General features: G+C 38.5%; 1 protein-coding gene across 1 annotated transcript in view; it reads left to right on the top strand.

Annotated features, from left to right (window-relative positions):
* IL1RAPL2 (interleukin 1 receptor accessory protein like 2) overlaps positions 1-23,571 on the top strand; it is a 565,961-nt gene that overhangs the window by 59,800 nt on the left and 482,590 nt on the right. Inside the window, exon 6 of the mRNA XM_063084855.1 lies at positions 17,031-17,184. Coding sequence (XP_062940925.1) covers positions 17,031-17,184 — 154 coding nt within the window. The remainder of the gene's footprint in view (positions 1-17,030; positions 17,185-23,571) is intronic.

A 23,571-nucleotide genomic window follows, 5' to 3' on the forward strand; every position in this document is an offset into this window, starting at 1 on the left:
GATGATAGCTCCTTTTTTATTGAGTGTTTACCAGAGCTGACATTGAGGGAAATGCAAATTAAAACCAAGTAAGTTCCCTGCCAAGTATGTTCACACATTAACTGTCTCAATCCAAAGAACAGCCTTCTGAGGAAGGAAACATAGTGGCAGAGCTGGGATTTAAACCCGGACAGCGTACAAATATCTTGGAATGGATGTTAAAGCTTTTTACATCTGGACCCAGCCACTGTCAACAAAGTAAAAGTATTTGTAATTTTTTTGTCCGCTCTGTGCTGTTTACATGTGGGTGTTTCTAGACATGTTGTTTCTTCTGTCTGATATGTCCTGTCTGCCTAAGTTTTATATATTGTCCAAAACTCAAATCAGATTCTCATATCCGTACACCATCACTTTGTTTATGCTCAGTCTGCTGTACTAAAAGATGATTTAGCACTAGAATTCAAATATTTCTTCTGTTCATTTTTCTTCTTCTACTCCTTTTGGTATAACAATTATTCTTAGATACACCTACACCTTTTGTAGTTGCCCCACAGTTCTTGGATATTCTATTCCTTTTATTTATTTATTTATTTTTCTTTTCTCCCATTGCTTTTCTGTTTGGGAAGTTTCTATTGACACTCATTATCTTCAAACTTACTGATATGTTTTTAAAATTTTTTCTTTGTTTTTTTTTTGCATAGTACATTTTTTATTGGTTATGAATATTCATCAGATACAAAGATGATTTTCATCCCTCGTGCGCAAGATGTAATGGCCAGATCCATACTGGCAGCATGCTCATTATCAAAAATTGTGATTATAACCCACATCTGCCTCCCAATTATCCCCAACCTCCTACCCCATCCCCCATTCCCCACTCCACGTTCTATACCTAGGTATGCTCTCTCCCTCTGCAAGTCCAGTGCACCACTGTGGTCTTTCTTTCCTTCCTTCTTTCTCTCTTAGCTCCTGCTTTTGAGTGAGTACATGCAGTATATATCCCACTGTACTTTGATTATTTCACTCAACATAAGTTTCTCCAAGCTCATCCGTGCTGTTGCAAATGGGAGAATTTCATTCTTTTTTTATGGCAGAGTAGTATTCCATGGTGTATATATACCATATTTTCCTTATCCAATAATCCATCGATGGACATTTAGGTTGGTTCCATGTCTTGGCTATTGTGAACAAAGCTGTGATGAACATGGGAATGCAGGTATCCCTTCGACATGATGATTTCCGTTCCTCTGGAAATGGGAATCAAAAGTAGGATTACTGGATCATATGGATCTATCTGTACTTGTTTGAGAAACAACCATACTGTTTTCCATATTGTTTGTACTAATTTACAGTCCCACCAACAGTGTAGGAGTGAGCATTCCCTTCTCTCCACACCCTCGCCAGCATTTGTTATTCTCCATCTTTTTGATTATAGCCAGTCTAATTAGGGTGAGATGATATATCATTGTGGTTATAATTTTTATTTTCCTGATGACTAGTGATGTTGAGCATTTTTTCATATACCTGTTGGCCATTTGTATGTCTTCTTTGAAAAATGTCTGTTCAGTTCCTTTGCCCATTTTCTAATTGGGTTATTTGTTTTTGTACTATGTAATTACTTGAGTTCCTTGTAAATTCTGGATATTAATCCCTTGTCAAATGCATAGTTACCCAAAATTTTCTCCCACTCTGTAGGTTTTTGTTTCACTCTGCTCACTATTTCCTTTGCTGTGCAGAAGCTATTCAGTTTGATATAGTCCCATTTGTTTATTTTTTCTTTTGTTGCCTGTGCTTTCAGGCTCATGTTCATGAAGTCTGTGTCCAGACCTAGTTCCTGAAGTGTTTCACCTATATTTTCCCTTAGTAATTTTACAGTTTCAGGTATTATATTTAAGTGTTTAATCCATCTTGAGTTGATTTAAGTTTATGGTATGAGATGCATGTCTAGTTTCATTCTTCTGCATATGGATATCCAATTTTCCCAGCACCATTTATTGAAGAGGCAGTCTTTTCCCCAATTTAGGTTTTTGTTGCCTTTGTCAAATATCTGATGGCTGTAAGCCTGAGGGATGATTTCAGGGTTCTCTACTCTGCTCCACTCATCCATGTGTCTATATATAAGCCAGTACCATGCTGTTTTGGTTACTGTAGCTTTGTAGTATAATTTGAAGTCAGGTAGTGTTATGCCTCTGGATTTATTTATTTTTTATTTTTTTAATTTTTTTTATTATTTTTTATTTTTTAATTTTATTTTGTCGATATACATTGTGGCTGATTATTATTGCCCATCACCAAAACCTCCCTCACTCCTCCCTCCCCCCCTCTCCCCCATCAATGTCCCCTCTGTTTGCTTGTCGTATCAACTTCAAGTAATTGTGGTTGTTATATCTTCTTCCCCCCACCCCTGGTTTTATTTGTGTGTGTGTGTGTGTGTGTGTGTGTGTGTGTGTGTGTGTGAATTTATATATTAATTTTTAGCTCCAACCAATAAGTGAGAACATGTGGTATTTCTCTTTCAGTGCCTGACTTGTTTCACTTAATATAATTGTCTCAAGGTACATCCATGTTGTTGCAAATGGCAGTATTTCATTCGTTTTTATAGCTGAGTAGTATTCCATTGTGTAGATGTACCACATTTTCCGTATAAACTCATCTGATGATGGACATTTGGGCTGGTTCCAACTCTTGGCTATTGTAAAGAGTGCTGCCATGAACATTGAGGAACAGGTATACCTTCGACTTGATGATTTCCATTCCTCTGGGTATATTCCCAGCAGTGGGATAGCTGGGTCATATGGTAGATCTATCTGCAATTGTTTGAGGAACCTCCATACCATTTTCCATAGAGGCTGCACCATTTTGCAGTCCCACCAACAATGTATGAGAGTTCCTTTCTCTCCAAAACCTGGACAGTATTTATTGTTCAGAGTCTTTTGAATTTTAGCGATCCTAACTGGGGTTACATGGTATCTCAGTGTGGTTTTGATTTGCATTTCCTGGGTGCTGAGTGATGTTGAGCATTTTTTCATATGTCTGTTGGACATTTGTATATCTTCCTTAGAGAAATGCCTACTTAGCTCTTTTGCCCATTTTTTAATTGGGTTCCTTGTTTTTTTCTTGTAAAGTTGTTTGAGTTCCTTATATATTCTGGATATAAATCCTTTGTCAGATGCATATTTTGCAAATATTTTCTCCCACTCTTTTGGTTGTCTTTTAACTCTGTTAATTGTTTCTTTTGCTGTGCAGAAGCTCTTTAGTTTGATATAATCCCATTTGTTTATTTTTCCTTTGGTTGCCCATGCTTTTGGGGTCGTATTCATGAAGTCTGTGTCCAGTCCTATTTCCTGAAGTGTTTCTCATATGTTTTCTTTAAGAAGTTTTATTGTTTCAGGGTGTATATTTAAATCCTTAATCCATTTTGAGTTTATTTTAGTATATGGTGAGAGGTATGGGTCTAGTTTCATTCTCCTGCATATGGATATCCAGTTATCCCAGCACCATTTGCTGAAGAGGCAGTCCCTTCCCCAGTGAATAGACTTGGTGCCTTTGTCAAAGATCAGAAGGCAGTAAGTGTGTGGGTTGACTTCTGGGTTCTCTATTCTATTCCATTGATCAGTGTGTCTGTTTCTATGCCAGTACCATACTGTTTTGGTTATTATAGCTTTGTAGTATAGCTTAAAGTCAGGTAGTGTTATGCCTCCATGTTTATTTTTTTTGCTCAGCATTGCTTTGTCTATGCGTGGTCTTTTATTATTCCATATAAATGTCTGGATAGTTCTTTCCATTTCTGAGAAAAATGTCTTTGGAATTTTGTTGGGGATTGCATTAAATTTGTATATCACTTTGGGTAGTATGGACATTTTCACAATGTTGATTCTTCCAATCCAAGAGCATGGGATATCTTTCCATCTTCTTGTATCCTCTCTAATTTCTCTCAGTGGTGTTTTGTAGTTCTCATTATAGAGATTTTTCACCTCCTTGGTTAACTGAATTCCTAAGTATTTTATTTTTGGGGGGGCTATTGTAAATGGGCAGGCTTTCTTGATTTCTGGTTCTGCATGTTCACTATTGGAGAAAAGAAATGCTACAGATTTTTGTGTGTTGATTTTGTATCCTGCTACTGTGCTGAAATCATTTATCAATTCCAACAGTTTTTTTGTAGAGGTTTTAGGCTGTTCGATATATAGGATCATGTCATCTGCAAACAGGGACAGTTTGACTTCATCTTTTCCAATCTGGATGCCCTTTATTTCCTTCTCTTCTCTGATTGCTCTGGCTAGTACTTCCAACACTATGTTGAATAGGAGTGGTGAGAGTGGGTATCCTTGTCTAGTTCCTGTTCTTAAAGGAAAAGCTTTCATCTTTTCCCCATTCAGGATGACATTGGCAGTGGGTTTGTCATATATGGCTTTAATTATGTTGAGATACTTTCCCTCTATACCTAACTTATATAGGGTCTTTGTCATGAATGAGTGCTGAACTTTATCAAATGCTTTTTCAGCATCTATAGAGATGATCATATGGTCCTTGTGTTTGACTTTATTAATATGGTATATCACATTTATTGATTTGCGTATGTTGAACCAACCTTGCATCCCTGGGATGAATCCCACTTGATCGTGGTGAATAATTTTATGTATGTGTTGCTGTATTCTGTTCGCTAGTATTTTAGTGAGGATTTTTGCATCTATATTCATCAAGGAAATCGGCCTGTAGTTTTCTTTTTTGGTTATATCTTTACCTGGTTTTGGTATCAGGATGATGTTTGCTTCATAGAATGAGTTTGGGAGATTTGCGTCTGTTTCAATCTTTTGGAATAGTTCGTAAAGAATTAGTGTCAATCCCTCTTTGAATGTTTGGTAAAATTCTGCTGTGAATCCATCTGGTCCTGGGCTTTTCTTTCTTGGGAGCCTTCTGATAACAGCTTCAATCTCCTTTACTGTCATTGGTCTGTTCAAATTTTCTACGTCTTCATGGTTCAGTTTTGGGAGCTTGTGTGTGTCCAGAAATTGATCCATTTCCTCCAGAATTTCAAATTTGTTGGCGTATATTTGTTTATAGTAGTCTCGAATGATTCCTTGTATTTCAGATGAATCAGTTGTAATATCGCCTTTTTCATATCTAATTTTTGTTATTTGAGTCTTCTCTCTTCTTTTTTTTTTGTTAGCCATGCTAAAGGTTTGTCAAATTTATTTATCTTTTCAAAAAACCATCTTTTTGATTCATTGATCTTTTGTATTGTTTTTCTGGTTTCACTTTCATTCAGTTCTGCTCTGATCTTAATGATTTCTTTCCGTCTGCTAACTTTAGGTTAGCATTGTTCTTGTTTTTCTAGTTCTTTAAGGTGAAGTGTTAGGTTGTTCACTTGCCATCTTTCCATGCTTCTGAGGTGAGTATTTAATGCAATAAATTTCCCCCTTAATACTGCTTTTGCAGTATCCCACAGGTTTTGATATGATGTATCATTATTTTCATTAGTTTCAATAAATTTTTTGATTTCCTGCTTGATTTCTTCTTGGACCCATATGTCATTAAGTAGAATGCTGTTTAATTTCCATGTGTTTGTATAGTTTCCAGAGTTGCATTTGTTGTTAATTTCTCGTTTTAATCCATTGTGGTCTGAGAAAAAACATGGGATAATTCCAATTTTTTTGAATTTATTGAGACTTGATTTGTGACCTAATATACGATTTATCCTGGAGAATAATCCATGTGCTGATGAAAAGAATGAATATTCTGAGGTTGTTGGATGGAATGTTCTGTAGATATCTGCCAAGTCCAATTGGTCTAGAGTCTTGTTTAGATCTTGTGTTTCTCTACTGATTCTTTGCCTAGATGATCTGTCTAATATTGACAGTGGGGTGTTCAGGTCCCCTTCTATTATGGTATTAGTGTCTATTTCCTTCTTTAGTTCTAATAGAGTTTGTTTTATAAATCTGGCTGCTCCAACATTGGGTGCGTACGTATTTTTGATTGTTATGTCTTCTTGATGGATCAGTCCTTTTATCATTAAATAGTGTCCCTCATTTTCTCTTTTTATGGTTTTTAGTTTAAAGTCTATTTTGTCAGATATAAGAATAGCTGCTCCAGCTCGTTTTTCTTTTCTGTTTGCATGGTAAATCTTTTCCCATCCTTTCATTCTTAGTCTTTGTGAATCTTTATGGGTGAGGTGGGTCTCTTGTAGGCAGCATATAGTTGGGTCCTCCTTTTTGATCCAGTCAGCCAGTCTGTGTCTTTTGATTGGGGAATTTAAGCCTTTTACATTGAGTTGTTATTAAAAAGTATTGATTTATTCCTAGCATTTTATTGGTTGTTTGGTTGTCTTAGGTGTCTTTTTGTTCCTTGCTTTCTGCTTTACTGTTTGGTTTCTGTGTTTGTTGGTTCCTTAAGTTGTAGGTAGCGTTTTTGTTTGTTTGTTTTCTCTTCATGAATGCCATTTTTATTATACTAGTGGGTTTTGATTTTTCTTGGGTTTTTATGGCAGTGGTAGTTATTTTTCAGGAACCAAACCCACTACTCCCTTGAGGATTTCTGGTAAGGGTGGTCATGTGGTAGTGAGCTCCCGCAGTTTTTGTTTGTCTGAGAAATATACTATTTGCCCTTCCTTTTAGAAGGATAGCCTTGCAGTGAAGAGTATTCTTGGCTGGCAATCTTTGTCTTTTAGTATTTTGAATATATCATCCCATTCCTTTCTAGCTTTTAGGGTTTGTGATGAAAAGTCTGATGTTAGCCTGATTGGGGCTCCCTAATAGGTGATTTGATGCTTCTCTCTTGCAGCTTTTAAGATTCTCTCTTTGTCTCTGTTTTTTCCCAATTTGACTATAACATGTCTTGGAGAAGGCCTTTTTGGGTTGAATAAGTTTGGAGATCGTTGAGCTTCCTGGATCTGAAGATCTGTGATTTTTCCTATACCTGGGAAGTTTTCTGCCACTATTTTATTGAATATGTTTTCAATGCAATCTCCGTTTTCCTCCCCTTCTGGAATACCCATGACTCAGATACTTGAGCGCTTAAGGTTGTCTGATATCTCTCTCAGATTTTCTTCAATGTCTTTGATTCTTTTTTCTTTTTTTTTGGTCTGCTTGTGTTATTTCAAACAGCCCATCTTCAAGTTCAGAGGTTCTCTCTTCAACTTTGACAAGCCTGCTGGTTAAACTCTCCATTGTGTTTTTTATTTCGCTGAATAACTTCTTCAGTTCGGCATGTTCTGCTACATTTTTTTTCTGGACATTGATTTCCTTGTACATTTCCTCTTTCAGGTCCTGTATACTTTTCCTCATTTCATCATGATGTCTAGCTGAGTTTTCTTGTATCTTATTCAGTTTCCTTAGAATTATCACTCGAAATTCCTTGTCAGTCATTTCAAGGGCTTCTTGTTCTATAGGATCTAGAGTTTGAGATTTATTAACTTTTGGTGGTGTACTTTCTTGATTTTTTGTATTTCTGGTATCTTTTTTTTTTGATGTTTATTCATTGTGGCAGGGGGTTTCACAGTCCACCGGTTTGAGACTATTGACTAACTAAGATGTTGCTGTGGTTGCCAATTTGGTATGGCTAACTTCGTGACTGCTCAGTTGGCCTCTAGTGCCTTGTGTGTATGGTTGCCTCGGGTCTTGGGCCCCTCTGGGGAGCCACCTCTCTGGTCAGCTTGGACTCTGCTGGGCTGCTGGATCACGGGGCAGTACCGCAGGGTGTGTAGTCTCTGCGGAGCTTTCACTTCCCGTGGAGGACTTCTCCCTGTTCCATGCGCTCTGGCCTGGGCTGTTGGATCATGCAGTGGCGACCCCACAGGGTGTGTGGTTTCTGTTGTGTCTCTGCCTCCCTAGCCGGACGTCTCCCCGCTCTGTGTGCACTGGGCTGGGCTGGGACGTGTCTTCTGCAACCCCCGTCTATTAGCTGGGCCTTCAAGACCCTGCTTGGCACCGCCTCCCCTGGGAATTCTACCAGGTTTCTGCTAGGCGCAGATGAATGGTCACGCAGGGTGCCTTTGTAGCACTGTGTAGATCTTTCTTGGGACTTATCACCTTCCTCCTGGTATCGCGGTTATTTGTGTAATTGTCTTATCTCCCACACCAGAGCGTGAGCTCCTTGGGGGAGGAGCCCGCAGCACACGGTTCACCTTTGTATCCCCCCGGCACGGACCGAGTCTCGTGCCTGCCCGCAGTCAGCTCTCCAGCAGGTTCAAGCGGACTTGGAAATTCTCCTACCACACTATTCCTAACCAGAAATTGGTTAGGCGTTTTTCAGAACTGGTGGCCACAGAGATGGTATCTGCCTCCCAGTAACTGGAAGTTTACCGGGGGCCGGAGCCCAGGGTGCGGTGGAGTGACAGCCGGCCCAGCCCATACTTCCTTGCCCTTCCGACACTGGCCAGGGACGCCCCACGCCACCAGCCCCGTCAGAGAACCATGGAGGGAGTGGGAGGGGAGGCCGGCCCACAGGCCCCGGTAAGCCCTGTGCCAGGGCAAGCAAGTGGGAAGGCTCAGTGAGGAGCCCAGCCGGGCGAGGAGGACAGGCCTGGCTGATCCAGGCTGGAGCTGCCACCATCTGAGAAAATGGAGGCAGCCCCGGGGGCGGTGAGTGGCCCGGTGATGCAGGTGGAAGCCGGGCGGGCATCTGCCCCTCTAGCAGGGCCGGGTCGGGGGTCACTCACAGGGCTGTGCCAGGTCGGGCACTCACTCTCTGCCTCTGGTTTGTTGCCTTCCCTGTTCTCAGCTGCTGCCACCTCGGGCTGCTCAGTCGGTCCCGAGCCGTGGCTTGGGCGCTCCCAGGAATCTTCTTTTATGCTGGCCTGAAACCTTGAATACTGAATAGTGCAGCTGGCCGCCTTCAGCGTGGCCCCAGCCTCTGGGATCCTGGCTGCATCAACAGCAGCCCTGGCGCCGTGTTCCCTGTTTAGAGACTCGCTTTTGCAGCTACGAAACAGCTCTTTTCCTGCTCCATACTTCAAAGCTGTTGCCTGTAAACGAGGCAGCCTCTCCTGCCAAGGGCAAAGTGGTGGTCAGCCCCCACGACCAGCCACCAGCAGTGGTCCTCCCTTAAGAGATGGCAAGAGGAAGGTCCACAAGTTTCCCAGCTGCCTAAGGCCCAGTGGCTGCCTTTTCCACCTCAGCTACTCCGCGCCAACTGCTGCTGCCACCGCCATCTTGAAGAATCTGGATTTTTTAAAAAATGTTTATTATTATTATCATATTCATTATTACAAATTGTGATTTTTTATGCCCTTTATCTGACCTGTCACTCCCCAAACAAACTTACTAATTCTTTCCTCATGCGTGTCCAGTCTGTTATTGAGCCCATTCGAAGTGTTATTTCTGTTATATTGTTTTGATTTCTAGCATTAGTTTTTAAAAATTTTTTCTAAGAGTTTTCATTTCTCTGACTACATTGCCCATCTGTTTTTGCATGTTGTTCACTTTTTCAATTACGGCCATTAACATTTTAATTATATTTATTTATTTTAAATTTCCAGTCTGGTGAATATAAAATGTAATTTTTTTTGAATGACAGACATGATGTATTAACTGGGTATAGCGGCCTTTAGTGTGATGTTTTTATGTTAACTGGCTGAGTTAGGCAGTGTTTGCTCTTTGTGGTAATTGTAGGTGTTCGAGGCTAAAATTCTCTCTGGTGTTCTTTTTTTTTTTTTTTTCACTCCCCTTTTGTCTTTGGGTTTACCTAGAGATTTCTTCTTAAATAAGGTTTGAGTTATGCAGTTCTGTCAGCTGTAATCCCCCATCATTAGACAATCACCCTACTGATGTGTTGGTAAGGTCTGTGGGGAGGGAAATGTTCTATAGTCTTATGGTTAGGTCTCGGTCTTGTAGTGAGACTTGTCCCTGGGCCGTGGCCTTCACAAGTGCTTCTCAGCTTCTTTCTTACCCACCACTAGTTCAGACAGGAAGGATGGGGGTCTAGAACTAGCTCTTTTTCTTCCTGTACTTCAAAGGCTAGAGAAAGATAGAATGGGATACTTCCCTATACTCACGTCAAGGGATACAGGAAGCTAGAATGTTCATGCCAGTTGCTGGCTCCTGCAGCTGCATCACCTCACAGTGAGCTGTGATTTTCAGTATTCTTTTGCCTCTTCAGTTTTTTGGGTAGTGATTTTCTCTGTGACCTCGATTATCAGCTAGATCTGAGAAGAGTTGTTGGTTTTCTGTTTGTTCTGCATTTTTTCTCTTGTGAGGATGGTAGTGATGACTTATAAGACTTTTGTGTATCAGAAAGGAAACCACAAGATGACCCCAGCATTAGAATTATATCCAATTAAAAAATGGACAAGTGAGCTGAAAAGACATTTCTCAAAAGAAGACATAAAAATGGACAACAGGTATATAAAAAAATACTCAATATCACTAATCATCAGAGAAATAAAAACCAAATTAGATATAATCTCACACCAGTTATAATGGCTATTATAAAAAAGAAAAAAAATAACAAATACTGGTGAGGATGCAGATAAAAGGAAACTCTTATATACTATTGGTGGGACTGTAAATTAGTGCAGTTGTTATGGAAAATTTAATAAAGGTACTTTAAATAAGTAAAAATAGAGCTACCATATGATCCAGCAATCCCACTGCTGAATATTTATCCAAAGGAAAGTAACTTAACATACTGAAGAAATATCTGTACCCCCATGTTTGTTACAGCATTGTTCACAATAGCCAAAATATGTAATCAGCCTAGGTGTTCATTAACAGATGAATAGATAAAGAAAATGTGATATACATACACAAGAGAATACTACTCATCCATGAACAAAATGAAATCCTGTCATTTGCAGCAACCTATATGAGCCTGGAAGACATTATGTTAAGTGAAATAAGTCACACAAAGAAAGATAAATATCACATGTTGTCACTCATATGTGGGAGCTAAAAAAAAAGGTTTTAGAAGTAGAGATTTGAATTGTGGTTACTAGAGGTTCAAAAGGGGATGGAAGAAGAGGAATAGGGAGTAGTAGTTTAATGGATCCAAATTTTAGCTGGATAGGAAAAATAAACTGTAGAGGTGTACAGTAATGCTCAGCCTCTATAATTAACAGTAATTTATTGTATTTTCTAAAATGACTAGAAAAGAGGAGTTGAAATGTTCTCATCACAAAGAGATAATAAATTTTTGCAATGATGAAGATGCTAACTACACTAATTTGATCATCACAAATTGTATACATGTATTGAAATATGACTCTATACCCCATCAATATGTACAATAAATACATGTTAATTAAAAAATACTTTTAAAAAATTATGACTTTGGACTAATGTGTTGTATCTATGCTCCCATAAAAATGTATGTTATATTAACTCCTGACAATCATTAACATATCATAATTGATGTGTATACAAGGGTATTTCAAAAAGTTTGTAAAAATAGAATTAAAAGATAATGTGAATCTTTCCGTGAACTTTTTGACATGCCCTCATATAATTTGAAAGCAGACTACTAATTATAATAATAATAATAGAATAATAGTTAATATTTATTATGTGATGCCCTATATTACAGGGCATTTACACATATTATCTCATTTAATCCTCATAATCACCACAGTTGGTAAATATTATTTCACTAATTGTTTAATTAATCATTTTTAATTTTTATTTATTTATTAATATTATTGATTTACATTCTAAGATGTTGCAGAGCAGTTGGGGAGGGGGAGATGGGAATAGGAAAGGAAATGGGGTGGAAGCAGGAAGGAGGGGGGCATGGTTGAGGCCTGTGGCACCCCCCTGTTTCCTTCAGGGGAGACCAGGGGCTTCTAGCAGTGGTTTGGTCATTGCTGGGCTGGATACAAATGTCAGGGAGATGTGGCCAAAGCGCTTGGCCCCCTAACCACCCCAGCTTGGAAGCCTGGGGTGCTTCCTGTGGTGGCTCAGTGGTTGTCGTTTGGCTGGTTGTGGGTGTCAAGGATTACTTTGATGACATTTGGTGAGGCACTCAGCCTTCCCTCCTTGGGAGCCCAGGGGGCTTCCAGTCATTCTAGGTTTTATAGGTGTTCTCTTGTGGTGTTAGACCTTTACTAGTTAATATCAAATTTCATCTCTGGCCTATGGGTATTTTGTTTATTCTTTTAGTTCTATGTTGGATTATTCTCTGTTCCCACCACTTTAACTCTGCACTGGAACTAATTTTTTGTCTTTTGCTTATTTCTAAAATGGAGGAACTTCCTGTGGGTCAAACAAGTGAGCCCTGTAGTTGAGCTAAATTGCTGCTTTGCTGCTGATTCTCTGGGGAAGGCTTTTTGAGTAGCTCAGGTTTTAATTTTTGACCTTGTATCTACTTCCGGGTCTTTTGGGGTCTGGTACTCCTGGGTCGTGTGGAAACTGTGGTCTGGGCCTGAGTCTTTCCAGCAAACTGCACACCCTACTATTCTATATTCCTTACTGGTCTACACTGAGTGGTCGTGAGCTGATTGGAGTGCAGATCAGCTGTCCATGCTGTATCCAATGTTACACCAGTGGGCCCATCATCCCCACCAACCACACTCCAAACACTTCCCATGGCACAGGCCATGCACTGGTCCCTTGCAGTGACTCACCGGCCTCTGAGTGGCTCCTTTTTTCAGTTGTCTGTGGCCCCTCCTGTGTGGGTTCCCAGGAACCTTTTAGTGGTCTTGCTGTCCTGAGGGCCACCGAGGTCCTATTCTCCCCAGGCACCTCCAAGTAATTTCATATGAAGGGCACACCTGCGGCTTTTGCCAGCTCTTGCTCTGTGTACTCACCAGGGCCAGGCTTGAAGTGGCCAAGACTTGAAATGGTGGGAGTGATCCTTTCTTTATCTCATCGTGGCTTCTCCTGCTTTCATGCACTCTGTAGGTCTCTCTTCCTCTTCCCCTGATCTCTAGTGGTCCCAGCTTGACTGTCATTGCTTTTTAATAGTTGTAAATTTGTTGATTTGTGGGAGAGAGTGATGCTTGGGACCATCTATTTTGCTATCTTGACCAGAACTGCCCCTGTTTTTTTAATAGGTGAAGCAACTGGGGCTTAGATTGGTTTAGTAGCATGCTTGAGAACATACAACTTGGGATTCCAACCAAAACGTTTGAGTCTAGAACTTACATTCTTAACCACCATAGGCTACCAACTCCAATATTAAGATAGAAAGTTGGATAAATATAGCTTAGGAGGGAAAGAAATCCTTGGACTGGGTTACATTTGAAGTAGAGGTAGAGCTTAAAAGGGGAAGGTTGATAACTAATTCACAATTGTGTTCCTAAGCATCTCCTCCATCTTTAAATTGCACAATGTTTGGGTTCCCTAAAAATTGTTAATAAGATGCCTGGATGCCCTACGGGATAGTACAGTCTCCAGCACAAAGGAGAAAATTTAGTCTGAAGAGGTGGATGTTGGGTATTCAAACAAAAGTGCTTTGAGGACCAGAGTTTCCATGATTGACTTATGATTGCACAGCTGCTTTGTGGTTGAAACTTAGAATCAGAAGAAATATTTTAATCAATCTTCCTCATGTTTTTACCTTGAGAAATGAGTCATGTGCTCTGAATGGCACTAAAGTAACCATGACCACCAAATCAAATGGATTAAAAAGCACCTGTGTGTGTGATGATGCTATCTCAGAACTAGATTGTGAGTACAAGTACAGTGGTGAATATTTCAAGGTGGAAACTCCAAGATCCAAATGTAGCTAGCAAATATGGTTACTTCAGGGATCTTGGTCAACATATGTCTCCATTGTGCATTCTAGGCTACCAACCCAGCAACTGCTGGCAGGGGACATCTGCCACCCAGGAAGGCTAAAAGTGAGGGAAAGGAGCTGGGCTTTAAGGGTTGACATCATGTTGACTGAACAAGGATGTTCTACAGCAAGCTGCTCTATGAAGTGACAACTAGGAAATGCAATGGAGCTATTTGTTGAATTTAGGCAACTCCAGTAACACTGGCCCTCTGAAAAATCTTCAAATTGATGAAGTTTATTTTAACAGTTCCTGGGATAATAAACAGAGAAGCATTACACACTGAAGTCAGTATTAGGGGCCTGCTCACATTTGAGCCTTTGGAGGTTTGTCCTGGCCTCAGATAAACAGCCATCTTGAGACTTGACCTGTGTGTTTCAAACTTTGCCTAACAGGCTGTCAGAATTTAACAGGTCTGATACAGTGAGGTATGGCAATGTTGTCTGTCAACTAGGAAAAAAGGGGGCAAGAGAGAAGCAGTGACAGCAGCAAGCTAAGCAGCCAGCAGCTTAGGGAAGAGACACTGAAAATAATGGAGTCAAGAGCCTGGAAGACTTCTGAGATTCTACGTAAGTACCCAGACCAAGGTAGGGTAGCCGACAAAGTAACTTTCCAAAAGGTGGATTGGTGGGAGCAGGATGGTCATCTATATGGAGCGATGGGAAAGGTACTTCAAAGGCCTATCTGACCAAGCTATAGCTCTTCTACCCACCTGCTAAGATTAGTGTTGGAGTGGCCTCTCAGGAGCTATGCATTTTCATTGGGTTAAAATATTATTTTTGTGGATAGCTAACCAATTAATGAATTGTTTTTATCTGATTACTCTATAAACACGAGTTTTCACCAAGCAGAGCCAGAGGTTCTGAAGAGACATTATCCAGGATTGGGAAAGTTTAGGAATGGAACATTCTCTGTGCTGGATGACCACTATATATAGCGCTGTCCTACAAGAATGTAATGAATAAACCTGTAAACCTCAAGATTCTGCCTACTCATATGGTAGTTAATATTACCCCTATAATGCAGCAGAAGAAATTGAGACCTAAAGAAGTTAAGCAAATTTGCCCAAGATCACAGGACTTAAGTGAACCCTGGTTTTTAACCTAGAGATGTCTTGCGCTAAAGCCAGTTTGCCTTTTCATCTATACTAAATTGTCTCCAGAGGGGTGAAAGTGAGCTGAAGGCAACATTTTTTGTATTCCACAGTTTCCCCCCCAAAAGCCCTCTACTGGATACAAATAATCCTTCACAAGGCTAGATGGCAACTTTGAAAGCATTTAGGACTATCTAGATATATCTCAATCTGTAAAGACTCCAGGCTGTTCTTTATCAGTAGGTACGAGTAATTTCTAATTTCTATATATTCTTTAGTTTTTACTCCCTGGGGAGGAGAGGAAACAGAGCAGTGAACAGGGAAAATGAAAATGGTTAGAACTAATTACATATGGACTTTCCCCCCAAATGACATTAGAAAACAATGCCATTTGTCTTTGAATAAAATGAGTGTGTGGGCTCATTTTCCCGCCTGCACCACTGCTGTGTGAAAGTGCAGCAGCTCAGTTTTCATTTTCTTTTCCTCTCAAAATGCCCAGCGGGACCATATATTTGTTTAATGACCTTCAGAATGATTCTTTAGAAATCTGAGGCTATCAGGGTTGGAAGCAATGCGAAAATAATTGTGGATTATTATTGTATGACGACAGTGGCAGCTGGGCTGTTTTTTTCTCTCTGTTCAGATTTTCTTCTTCATTTTCCCAGAAACTTTATATCCCAAGGTTTAACTCAGAAGCAAATCTCATATAGGTAATAAACCTTGCCAGACATGGTATGTAATATAATTTCAGACAGACCCTTAACTGTTCTTCAGAAAGACCCTGGGGAGTGAAGCAGCCTTATATCTAGATTCCCTCAATAGCATTCCATTTATTTACTCTCTGACAATGTGTGTGGGTAGTTGGACATAAAGCAAGCATATATCTTAAATAATATACCTGAGAACTTAAGCGCCAGTTTTTGTGTTTTGTTGTCAAAACTGCTGCTAACATAAAAGAAAAAAAAATTGTTATAGTGAAAAACTGATAAATGGGTACTCGCTCTCCCAAAACATTTACACATGCAGACACACACGAGCACTCATAGCTGGGGATTGAGCCAGCATAGATTCTAACTTTAAGTGAATGTTTAGGATGCATGTGTCAGCGGTGGGGTTAAGAAGAGAGGTAGATGCGGATGCTGTATACACCATAGTGGGGAAAGTAGAAGGTGCTCTCACATGTTGTTCACATCATCTGCCTCAAAATCAATTTCCTTATTGTGCCAACTGACAGACTCAGAATTTAGATAATAAAATACTTCTATCTTGATTATTCAACACTCCCTCTTAACTATCCTCTATGCATCCACGTTGGTTGAACATTTGGGGTAAGTGGGGTAGACAGATGGGGACAATATTGAAAATTAGTCTGAGAAAATTCCCAAAAGACGAAGCCAGATGGCTGAATATTCTTGCATACTTGGTTATTACTGCATCCTTGCCACTGTCAGGAAACTTGTTACACATTCCTTTCTAGGGAAGTCCAATTCCAGTAACAAGACTCCTCACATTCCCATCAGGATAATATAATTGGTTTCAAAACCCAAATCTTATTCTCTGGTTATACATCATTGAAATCAGAAAGTAAGTGGATGCTTTCTCTGTGCAGTTATTATAAGAAAGTGTGTCCTCATTTTACCTAGCTATGTTTCTAGAGAACTCTTTAAGCCTAATTTTCTAGACTCCTTCCCCTCATCCCCTAAATGGATCTCTTGACTCTAAGGAGTAAGACTCTGTGGTATTAGTATTAGTCTTTACAATGAGAAGTAATGAAACAATTGTAAACTTCATTGCCAATGTAAAAGCCTGTTATGAATGTTTAATGATGCCTAAGTCTCCCCTGGAGCATACTAACTGGCTAAGTGAACCATATCCTCTTAGGACATTTAAGAAAATCCCTGTCAAATAGAAAGAACCAAAACATTTTAATAATATTTAGCAACATTAAAGTTCTGCTATACCTCTTACATTTGGGGAGATTGTATGCTTTTCTATTTTTGCAGAATGCCTCTGAAGACTTCTTGCTTATGGGTTCAGGCCTTTAAAGTAGCTCTTAGTGTGTTAGTTGTGATATTTGAATTGGTCAGAATAAGACACATTTGTGACGTTGCTTGGTCATTGACTTAACTTCTTAGTTACATACTTTGAAAACTAAAGAGAAGAATACAAAAAAGTGAAAGTACTAATTTGCCAGTACTACGATATATGTGAAGCAAATTTTTATTTTTTGCTTACTTGCAAATATTTTCTCTGCAGGAATGCAAGCCAAAAATGTGGAGAAGCATAATAATACAGAAAGGAAATGCTCTTCTAATCCAGGAAGTTCAAGAAGAAGATGGAGGAAATTACACGTGTGAACTTAAGTATGAAGGAAAACTTGTAAGACGAACAACCGAATTGAAAGTTACAGGTAGGAACCAAATTATGGCAGATGAGATTTTAAGTATAATTTGGTTTGGGAAGAAAGAATTTGTCCATAGAGCCAATTTGCTGTGAATTTAGAATTGGCTGCAAGTCAAACAGTTGGGAAGCTTACTATTAATAAATTTCACTGAAGTAACAGCTATATGTGGAATATGAACAATTAATTTAGGAAATAAGGGCCCAAATGCTGCATATCTGTTCTCTGCTGTTATGTAAGTTTTCTGATTTTTCCATATATCATAGATTGTTACTAAACTTCTCAGAAAAGATATACTGGAACAACTATAGAATGCTGACTTAACCATATGTAGAACCTCCTTGTAGGTGTAAGCTGTTTTCAGAATGAGGTTCTATTGGACTTTTGGAATAAAATCTTCTTGTACTGCATTCAAAATATTGTTTATACAAAATTCTCCATAAATGATTGATGTTATTGTGACCTTTTAGTGATTCTTATGTAGAGCAACTGCAAAAGTAGAATGTGCATGTGTGTGTTTTACATCTGAAGTATTAGCAAAATGTAAACTCGTAACTACTCATAGGAGTGAATGGAGAGAAACTCAGAATATTCTTGTCTGTTGGAGAATTTTAAGAAGGTTTTCACACATCGGATGGAATCTAAAACCATAAAGATATCCCTCACAATGGTTATGATGGACCCTACGAAACTGTACGATGAAAAGTCTACTTGCTATTGTTCATGAGCAAATCGTGACTAATTTTAATTTTATTATATTTGTGAAATATATCATGTGGAAGTTATGTGTGGAATCTAAGAAAAGATGAATATATAACAACAGAGAGTAGAATGATGATTACCAGGGACAGGGGAAAGGGAACAGGGGACGTAGGTTAAAAGGTATATATGATGTTTCATTTATGTATGTAAGGATCTAATGTACAGCATTATGACTAGAGTTAATAATATTCTGTTGTATACTGGAAATTTACTAAGAGAGTCTTTTTCAGTTGCTCTTACCACACACACACACACACACACACACACAAAACTATATGAGGAGATGGATATGTTAATTTATTTGACTGTAGCAGTTATTTTACTATGTAAAAACATCATGTAGTATACCTCAAATATATATGATAAAAAAGTATGTGTGTATTATAGATAAAATCTGGACCATAATAAACTTTAAAATTATCCAGACAATTGCAATATTGGTTGCATTAAGTGACTTATGACTAATGCATTTGGGCGTTACCTGTTTAACCATCTAATGTTGACATCATCCTGTTGGTTAATTATCATATACTCTTTATCAATGCCCTTTCTGGGGTAGTGTTAAAATTAGTCAACTAAAGTTGATAGATGCTGAGTTAAGTTCATTGTTATAACCCAAATATTTAATTAAATTTTTGATTTCTCAGATACCAGTGTTTATGTTTGTATTTTCAAAACTCCTGAATGTTAATACAGGGAATAAAAAATATATTTTTAATAAACTAAGATATATTTATGTGATTTTTTAGTTTATTCTTTATCCTAGTAAATGAAAGTTTTACTTTTCAGTTTGAATTTGTAGAGCAACTTCTGTGAAAGTATAAATATTTTGATTAGAATTGCATGTTTTTCCCCCATGTGCTTTCAAAATAACTACGATATTGAACCAATTCCAAATAGCAAAGATCTGCTTTTGATTTGTTTCTGATTTCCTCAGTGTGAACCAGACTTCCCTGCCTCAATAATGGCAGAAGACTCAATCATAGGCGGTTATACCTCATTAGCAAGTGACCTGACCATGCACAAAGCCTTGCAGCAGCATCACTTTGACCACAATTACCAATCCTCATCAGATGCTTACAGAGCACATCCATTTGGGAAGGATTTACTAAAGTTTGTAACATAGTATTTGCCTTGAATTTTAAGTTGAACCAGGATAAAGTATCAAACCTCTTTTGCATTTGCTTCTAATGGGTTATGGCAACAACACATTTGCTTCTTTAGTTCATGTTTGATTCTAGAAAAGCAGAGCTACGTATTTTGTGTATTTTATATGATGTTAGTTTACACACTTTAAACTTTTAATAAAGTTGATATATGGATTTAAAATTTCACCTGAATACTTTGCAGAGGTTCTCAAAATTTAATGTGCATCAGAATCATGTGGAGGGACCCAGGTAGGATGAAGATGAGGATTTTAAAATATAGGATCCCGGGTCTCTCCCTCAGATTCTAATTTAGTACTAATCAGCAAAACTAAGAATTTACCATTTTGTCCAGGTGATTCTGTTGTATGATTTCCCAGGATTATTCTTTGAGTAACAGTAGAGGAGATAATAGTAATAAACAAGTCTAAGTAATAGGTTTGATTCCCTGTGAGCATGTTAGTTCACACACACTCATACATGTACACACACACACACACACAAACTAATTTTCATATGTCCCAAATTGTTTCCCCTAAACTCCTAAGAGCTGTCATGAAAATGCAAGTCATTGGTAACCAAAGGAAATATGTCAAGGGAGTATATGGGTAAAGCAATCTCAACCACTAAAAGAAGCCATTTATTCACTTACCATTTAAATGGAAATGTACTGAGTACATAATGTATGCCAGGCAATGAGCTACAAGCTGGACAAAATAATTCAATTTTTTTTTTTTTTTTTGTCTTTTTCCTGACCGGTACTCAGCCAGTGAGCGCACCGGCCATTCCTATATAGGATCCGAACCCGCGGCGGGAGCGTCGCTGCGCTCCCAGTGCCGCACTCTCCTGAGTGCGCCACAGGGTCGGCCCTCAAATTTATTTTTGATTATCCTTGGGTCAGTAGTCATTGTTGATATAGATGATATAAAGTTTATGTATTTAATTGAACAGTTCGAATGTTATGCTTGATGTAGAAACAATATGGATTTTGATATGGAAGTTCAAGAGGTTTCTCTGTGATGATGTACTATTATTTGCAGTATTATGTGTTACATTGTGCTTTGTATGCTCAGTATCATGAATGCAATAAACAAGTGAATTGTCCTCTTATAATTCAAAATATAAGGCTGGGGTTATTTAAAGAATAACCTATGCATACTTGTTTTGAGTTTAACAATATATAGGCACAGGTTAAGAATTTTATTATGAAATCAATAGGATTGGTTAATTGCAAAATTATGTAGCTAGAGATTCTTTAGGATGGTGTATTGCAATTGTATTAGTCCGTTTTTGTTGCTTATAACAAAGTACACTGAACTGGGTGATTTACAAAGAAAATAAAATTTATTGCTTACGTTTTCTGAGGCTGGGCTGGGAAGTCCAAAGTCCATCTGGTGGTGATGACTCAGGGGTCTCACACTGCAAGATGGTGGAAGCAGAGAGAGCAGAGAGAGACAGATACGTCATGCTCCCCTTTTAAAGCCCTCAAAACCACACCCATGACCACAACGTTTAATCCATTCACTACTGTATGGTCCTAAAATCCAGTCACCTCTTCAAGTCTCCACCTTCCAATTACCATCATAGGATTTCCCACCCTCTCAACAGTCACAGTGGGGGCTAAGTTTCTAATATGTAAAACTTGGGGGACACAATTCAAGCTTCAGGGAGTTTTGGGGGAACACAATTAAATCCACTACAGCAAGTATGGAAGTTCTGAAAGACTGTCAAATTTTTGAAAGTTTATTTTCTTACTGTTCTTTTTAAATTTATAGTTCTGAGAAACATTTTCAATAAAACAAATGTTCTTTTAAAGTATGTAGATGCTACTTAAAAAGAACAAGGTATTTAAAACTGATAAATTAGAAGGTAACTATCTGCTTTATGAAATTATTTCTCCATATAAAACAATTTGCCATTTTATTTTTTTAAGCATCCAGCTGTATTGCATTAAAATAGGATTTGACTTAAATGCAACTTTTCACAAACACTTTTATTGTATAAATCATGGCAGATCTGTGTGATGTTATTATGGAAATTTCTTTTTATTCTACTGGAGGCTGCAGATGAGTAGGGAGGGATTTAACAGCAAATAAAATGCACAATATATAGCATGTTTATGTCATTTACCAAGGATGCCTACAGCTAAAAGTTTTATTTCCCACAGCATATTTTAGGTAGCTATTTGCTTTAAAAAATTTTTTTTTCTTTATTCTCACATTGAATTTGTTTCAAGGGCTAGTTGAAGTGATAAGTGAAGCTGGGCGAGTTAGTTAGACGATGGTGAGAATGTAGAGCATGTGATAATGGAAGGAGGAGAGGAGCAGGAGAGGGTGAGCAAGATAATGGACTATGGTCTCCTGGGAGGTGAGGAGAAGGTCTGCCTGGAGAAGGTCAAAGGCAAACATAAATTATAGAGACTCCCCCAAATGGACACAAACAGAAAGCCAGCACTAATTCACTTTATTTGGAAGGTAATTCACCATTCATCTGACGAGTCATTCACAAATGCTGGCTTTTATGCAGCTTTTTTGAAATGGGTCTTTAGAAAAAAAACCACTAACCTGTTCTCTGATGAATATGCAAATAATGCCTCTTATCCTGATTATTATAGACAGCTCTAGGGTTTCTGACTGGGGACTTTTCACACATTAGGGATAATCTCTTAGCCCATTGGTGTCAAAATGTCATGGCAAGAGTGGTATAGTCTATGCACATGCTTCAAAGATTTGCTGCTGGGTTACTGTTAAGCAATAGTAGCAAAGCAATCTGGACATATAAAGCTTAGTAAAACTGCAAAGTGGGACTTGGGATCAGTCTGTGGTGAAGATGTTCAAATGCATGGCTTCAACAAATGCTTTTAATTCCATTTGGCTAACTTTAACTGTCGTGTATGTTGTAAGTATTTAGACTTTAACGTGGCTTGTTAGAATAACTTTCCTCAGTGTAGAACATGGCGGCTATTTACACACAGAGGAAGCAATTTCACATTCAGGTTGGAAAACAAGCTTTTTGTGGCCCTGGTTCTTAGTTCCTTTATACCTCTACTGTTAATGTTGAGACACTGGGGTGAGGTTGAATTTAGAAAAAACAGTGAAACAGCAATATGGTGGAGAGTGGGTGGAATAAATAGAAGCAGGTATTTTGACAAAGTAAGGATAATGTGACAGGAAAAGTAATCTCTAAGCCAACAAGTACTTACTCATAACAGGGGCTTCCAGAGAGCTAATGTTTATTGAGAGCTCTCTGTGGCACACATTGTGCTGAGTGGCTTTCATTCATTCTCTCATTTAAGCCTCACAACCACTGTAAAAGGTGGTTACTATTATTGTCCCCATTTTATAGAGAAAGAAACAGAAACTTAGAGAGGCAAACTGACATGCCCAAGGTCATGTACTTAGTAATTGGCAGAGCACAGGTATGAATCTAGGTCTTTCTGAATCTCAAATATAACTATTTAATCACCACCAATTTTTGGGTAGTGGTTGACCACAGGTAACTGAAGCTTTGGAAAGCAAAACCATGGATAAGGAGAGATCTCTAATCTAGCGAATAACTTTAACATTTTTCACAGGTTCCAAAGGGGAACATACTTCTCTCCCATTCTGCATGCTTTCAGAAATACTTTAGAAACTTGAATCCTGAACTTCTTGTTGCATACAGTAGGCACTGATTTATGTGTTGATTAAGTACAATCCATATAATGCCATTCACTAAATATGTGTATATTGCATACCTTGAGAACAAATACCACAATATCAATCACGATGTCCATCATCCCACTATAATACTTTTTGGGCATTCACAATTTGGTCTACATTAATTCCCTATTGAAATTTAGATACCCCTAAAAAAAGGTTCACTTGACATATTTGAGCCTCGTCCTTAGCTCTTAGTTGAACATCTTAGTTAAGGTCATTTGGAATAGGACACAGAATTCAATCTGAGCATGGGGTGATGCCAGAAAAGAAGGAAGAACAAGTGAGATGCCAGGAAAAGTTTGAACGTATGAAAGATAGAATATGCCAAGTTTCATGTTTTGGTGCCATATGGCCCTACTAATATGACGATCCATGTTGAGAAAAAAATAGATTCCAATGAGGTACATTGCAGATATGACAGTGATTTCAAGCTAGTGGAAGTGAAGCAATGGAGAAGTGTCTGATTAAACAATGTTGGCTCAGCTGATAAAGCTTAATCAACACATAAATCAGTACCTACTGTATGTAACAGGGATTTCAGGATTCAAGTTTCTAAGGTGGTTCTGAAAGCATGCAGATGGGGAGAGAAGTATGTTCCCCTTTGGAACACGTGAAAAACGTTGAAGTTATTCACTAGATTAGAGTAATCTCTCCATATCCATGGTTTTGCTTTCCAAGGTTTCATTTAACTGTGGTCAACCACTGTCCAAAAATAGGTGAGTACAGTACAATGAGATATTTTGAGAGATAGACCACATTCACATAAATTTTATTATATTATTATAATT

This window comes from Cynocephalus volans, chromosome X (genome assembly GCF_027409185.1).
Source record: "Cynocephalus volans isolate mCynVol1 chromosome X, mCynVol1.pri, whole genome shotgun sequence".
Lineage (NCBI taxonomy): Eukaryota > Metazoa > Chordata > Mammalia > Dermoptera > Cynocephalidae > Cynocephalus > Cynocephalus volans.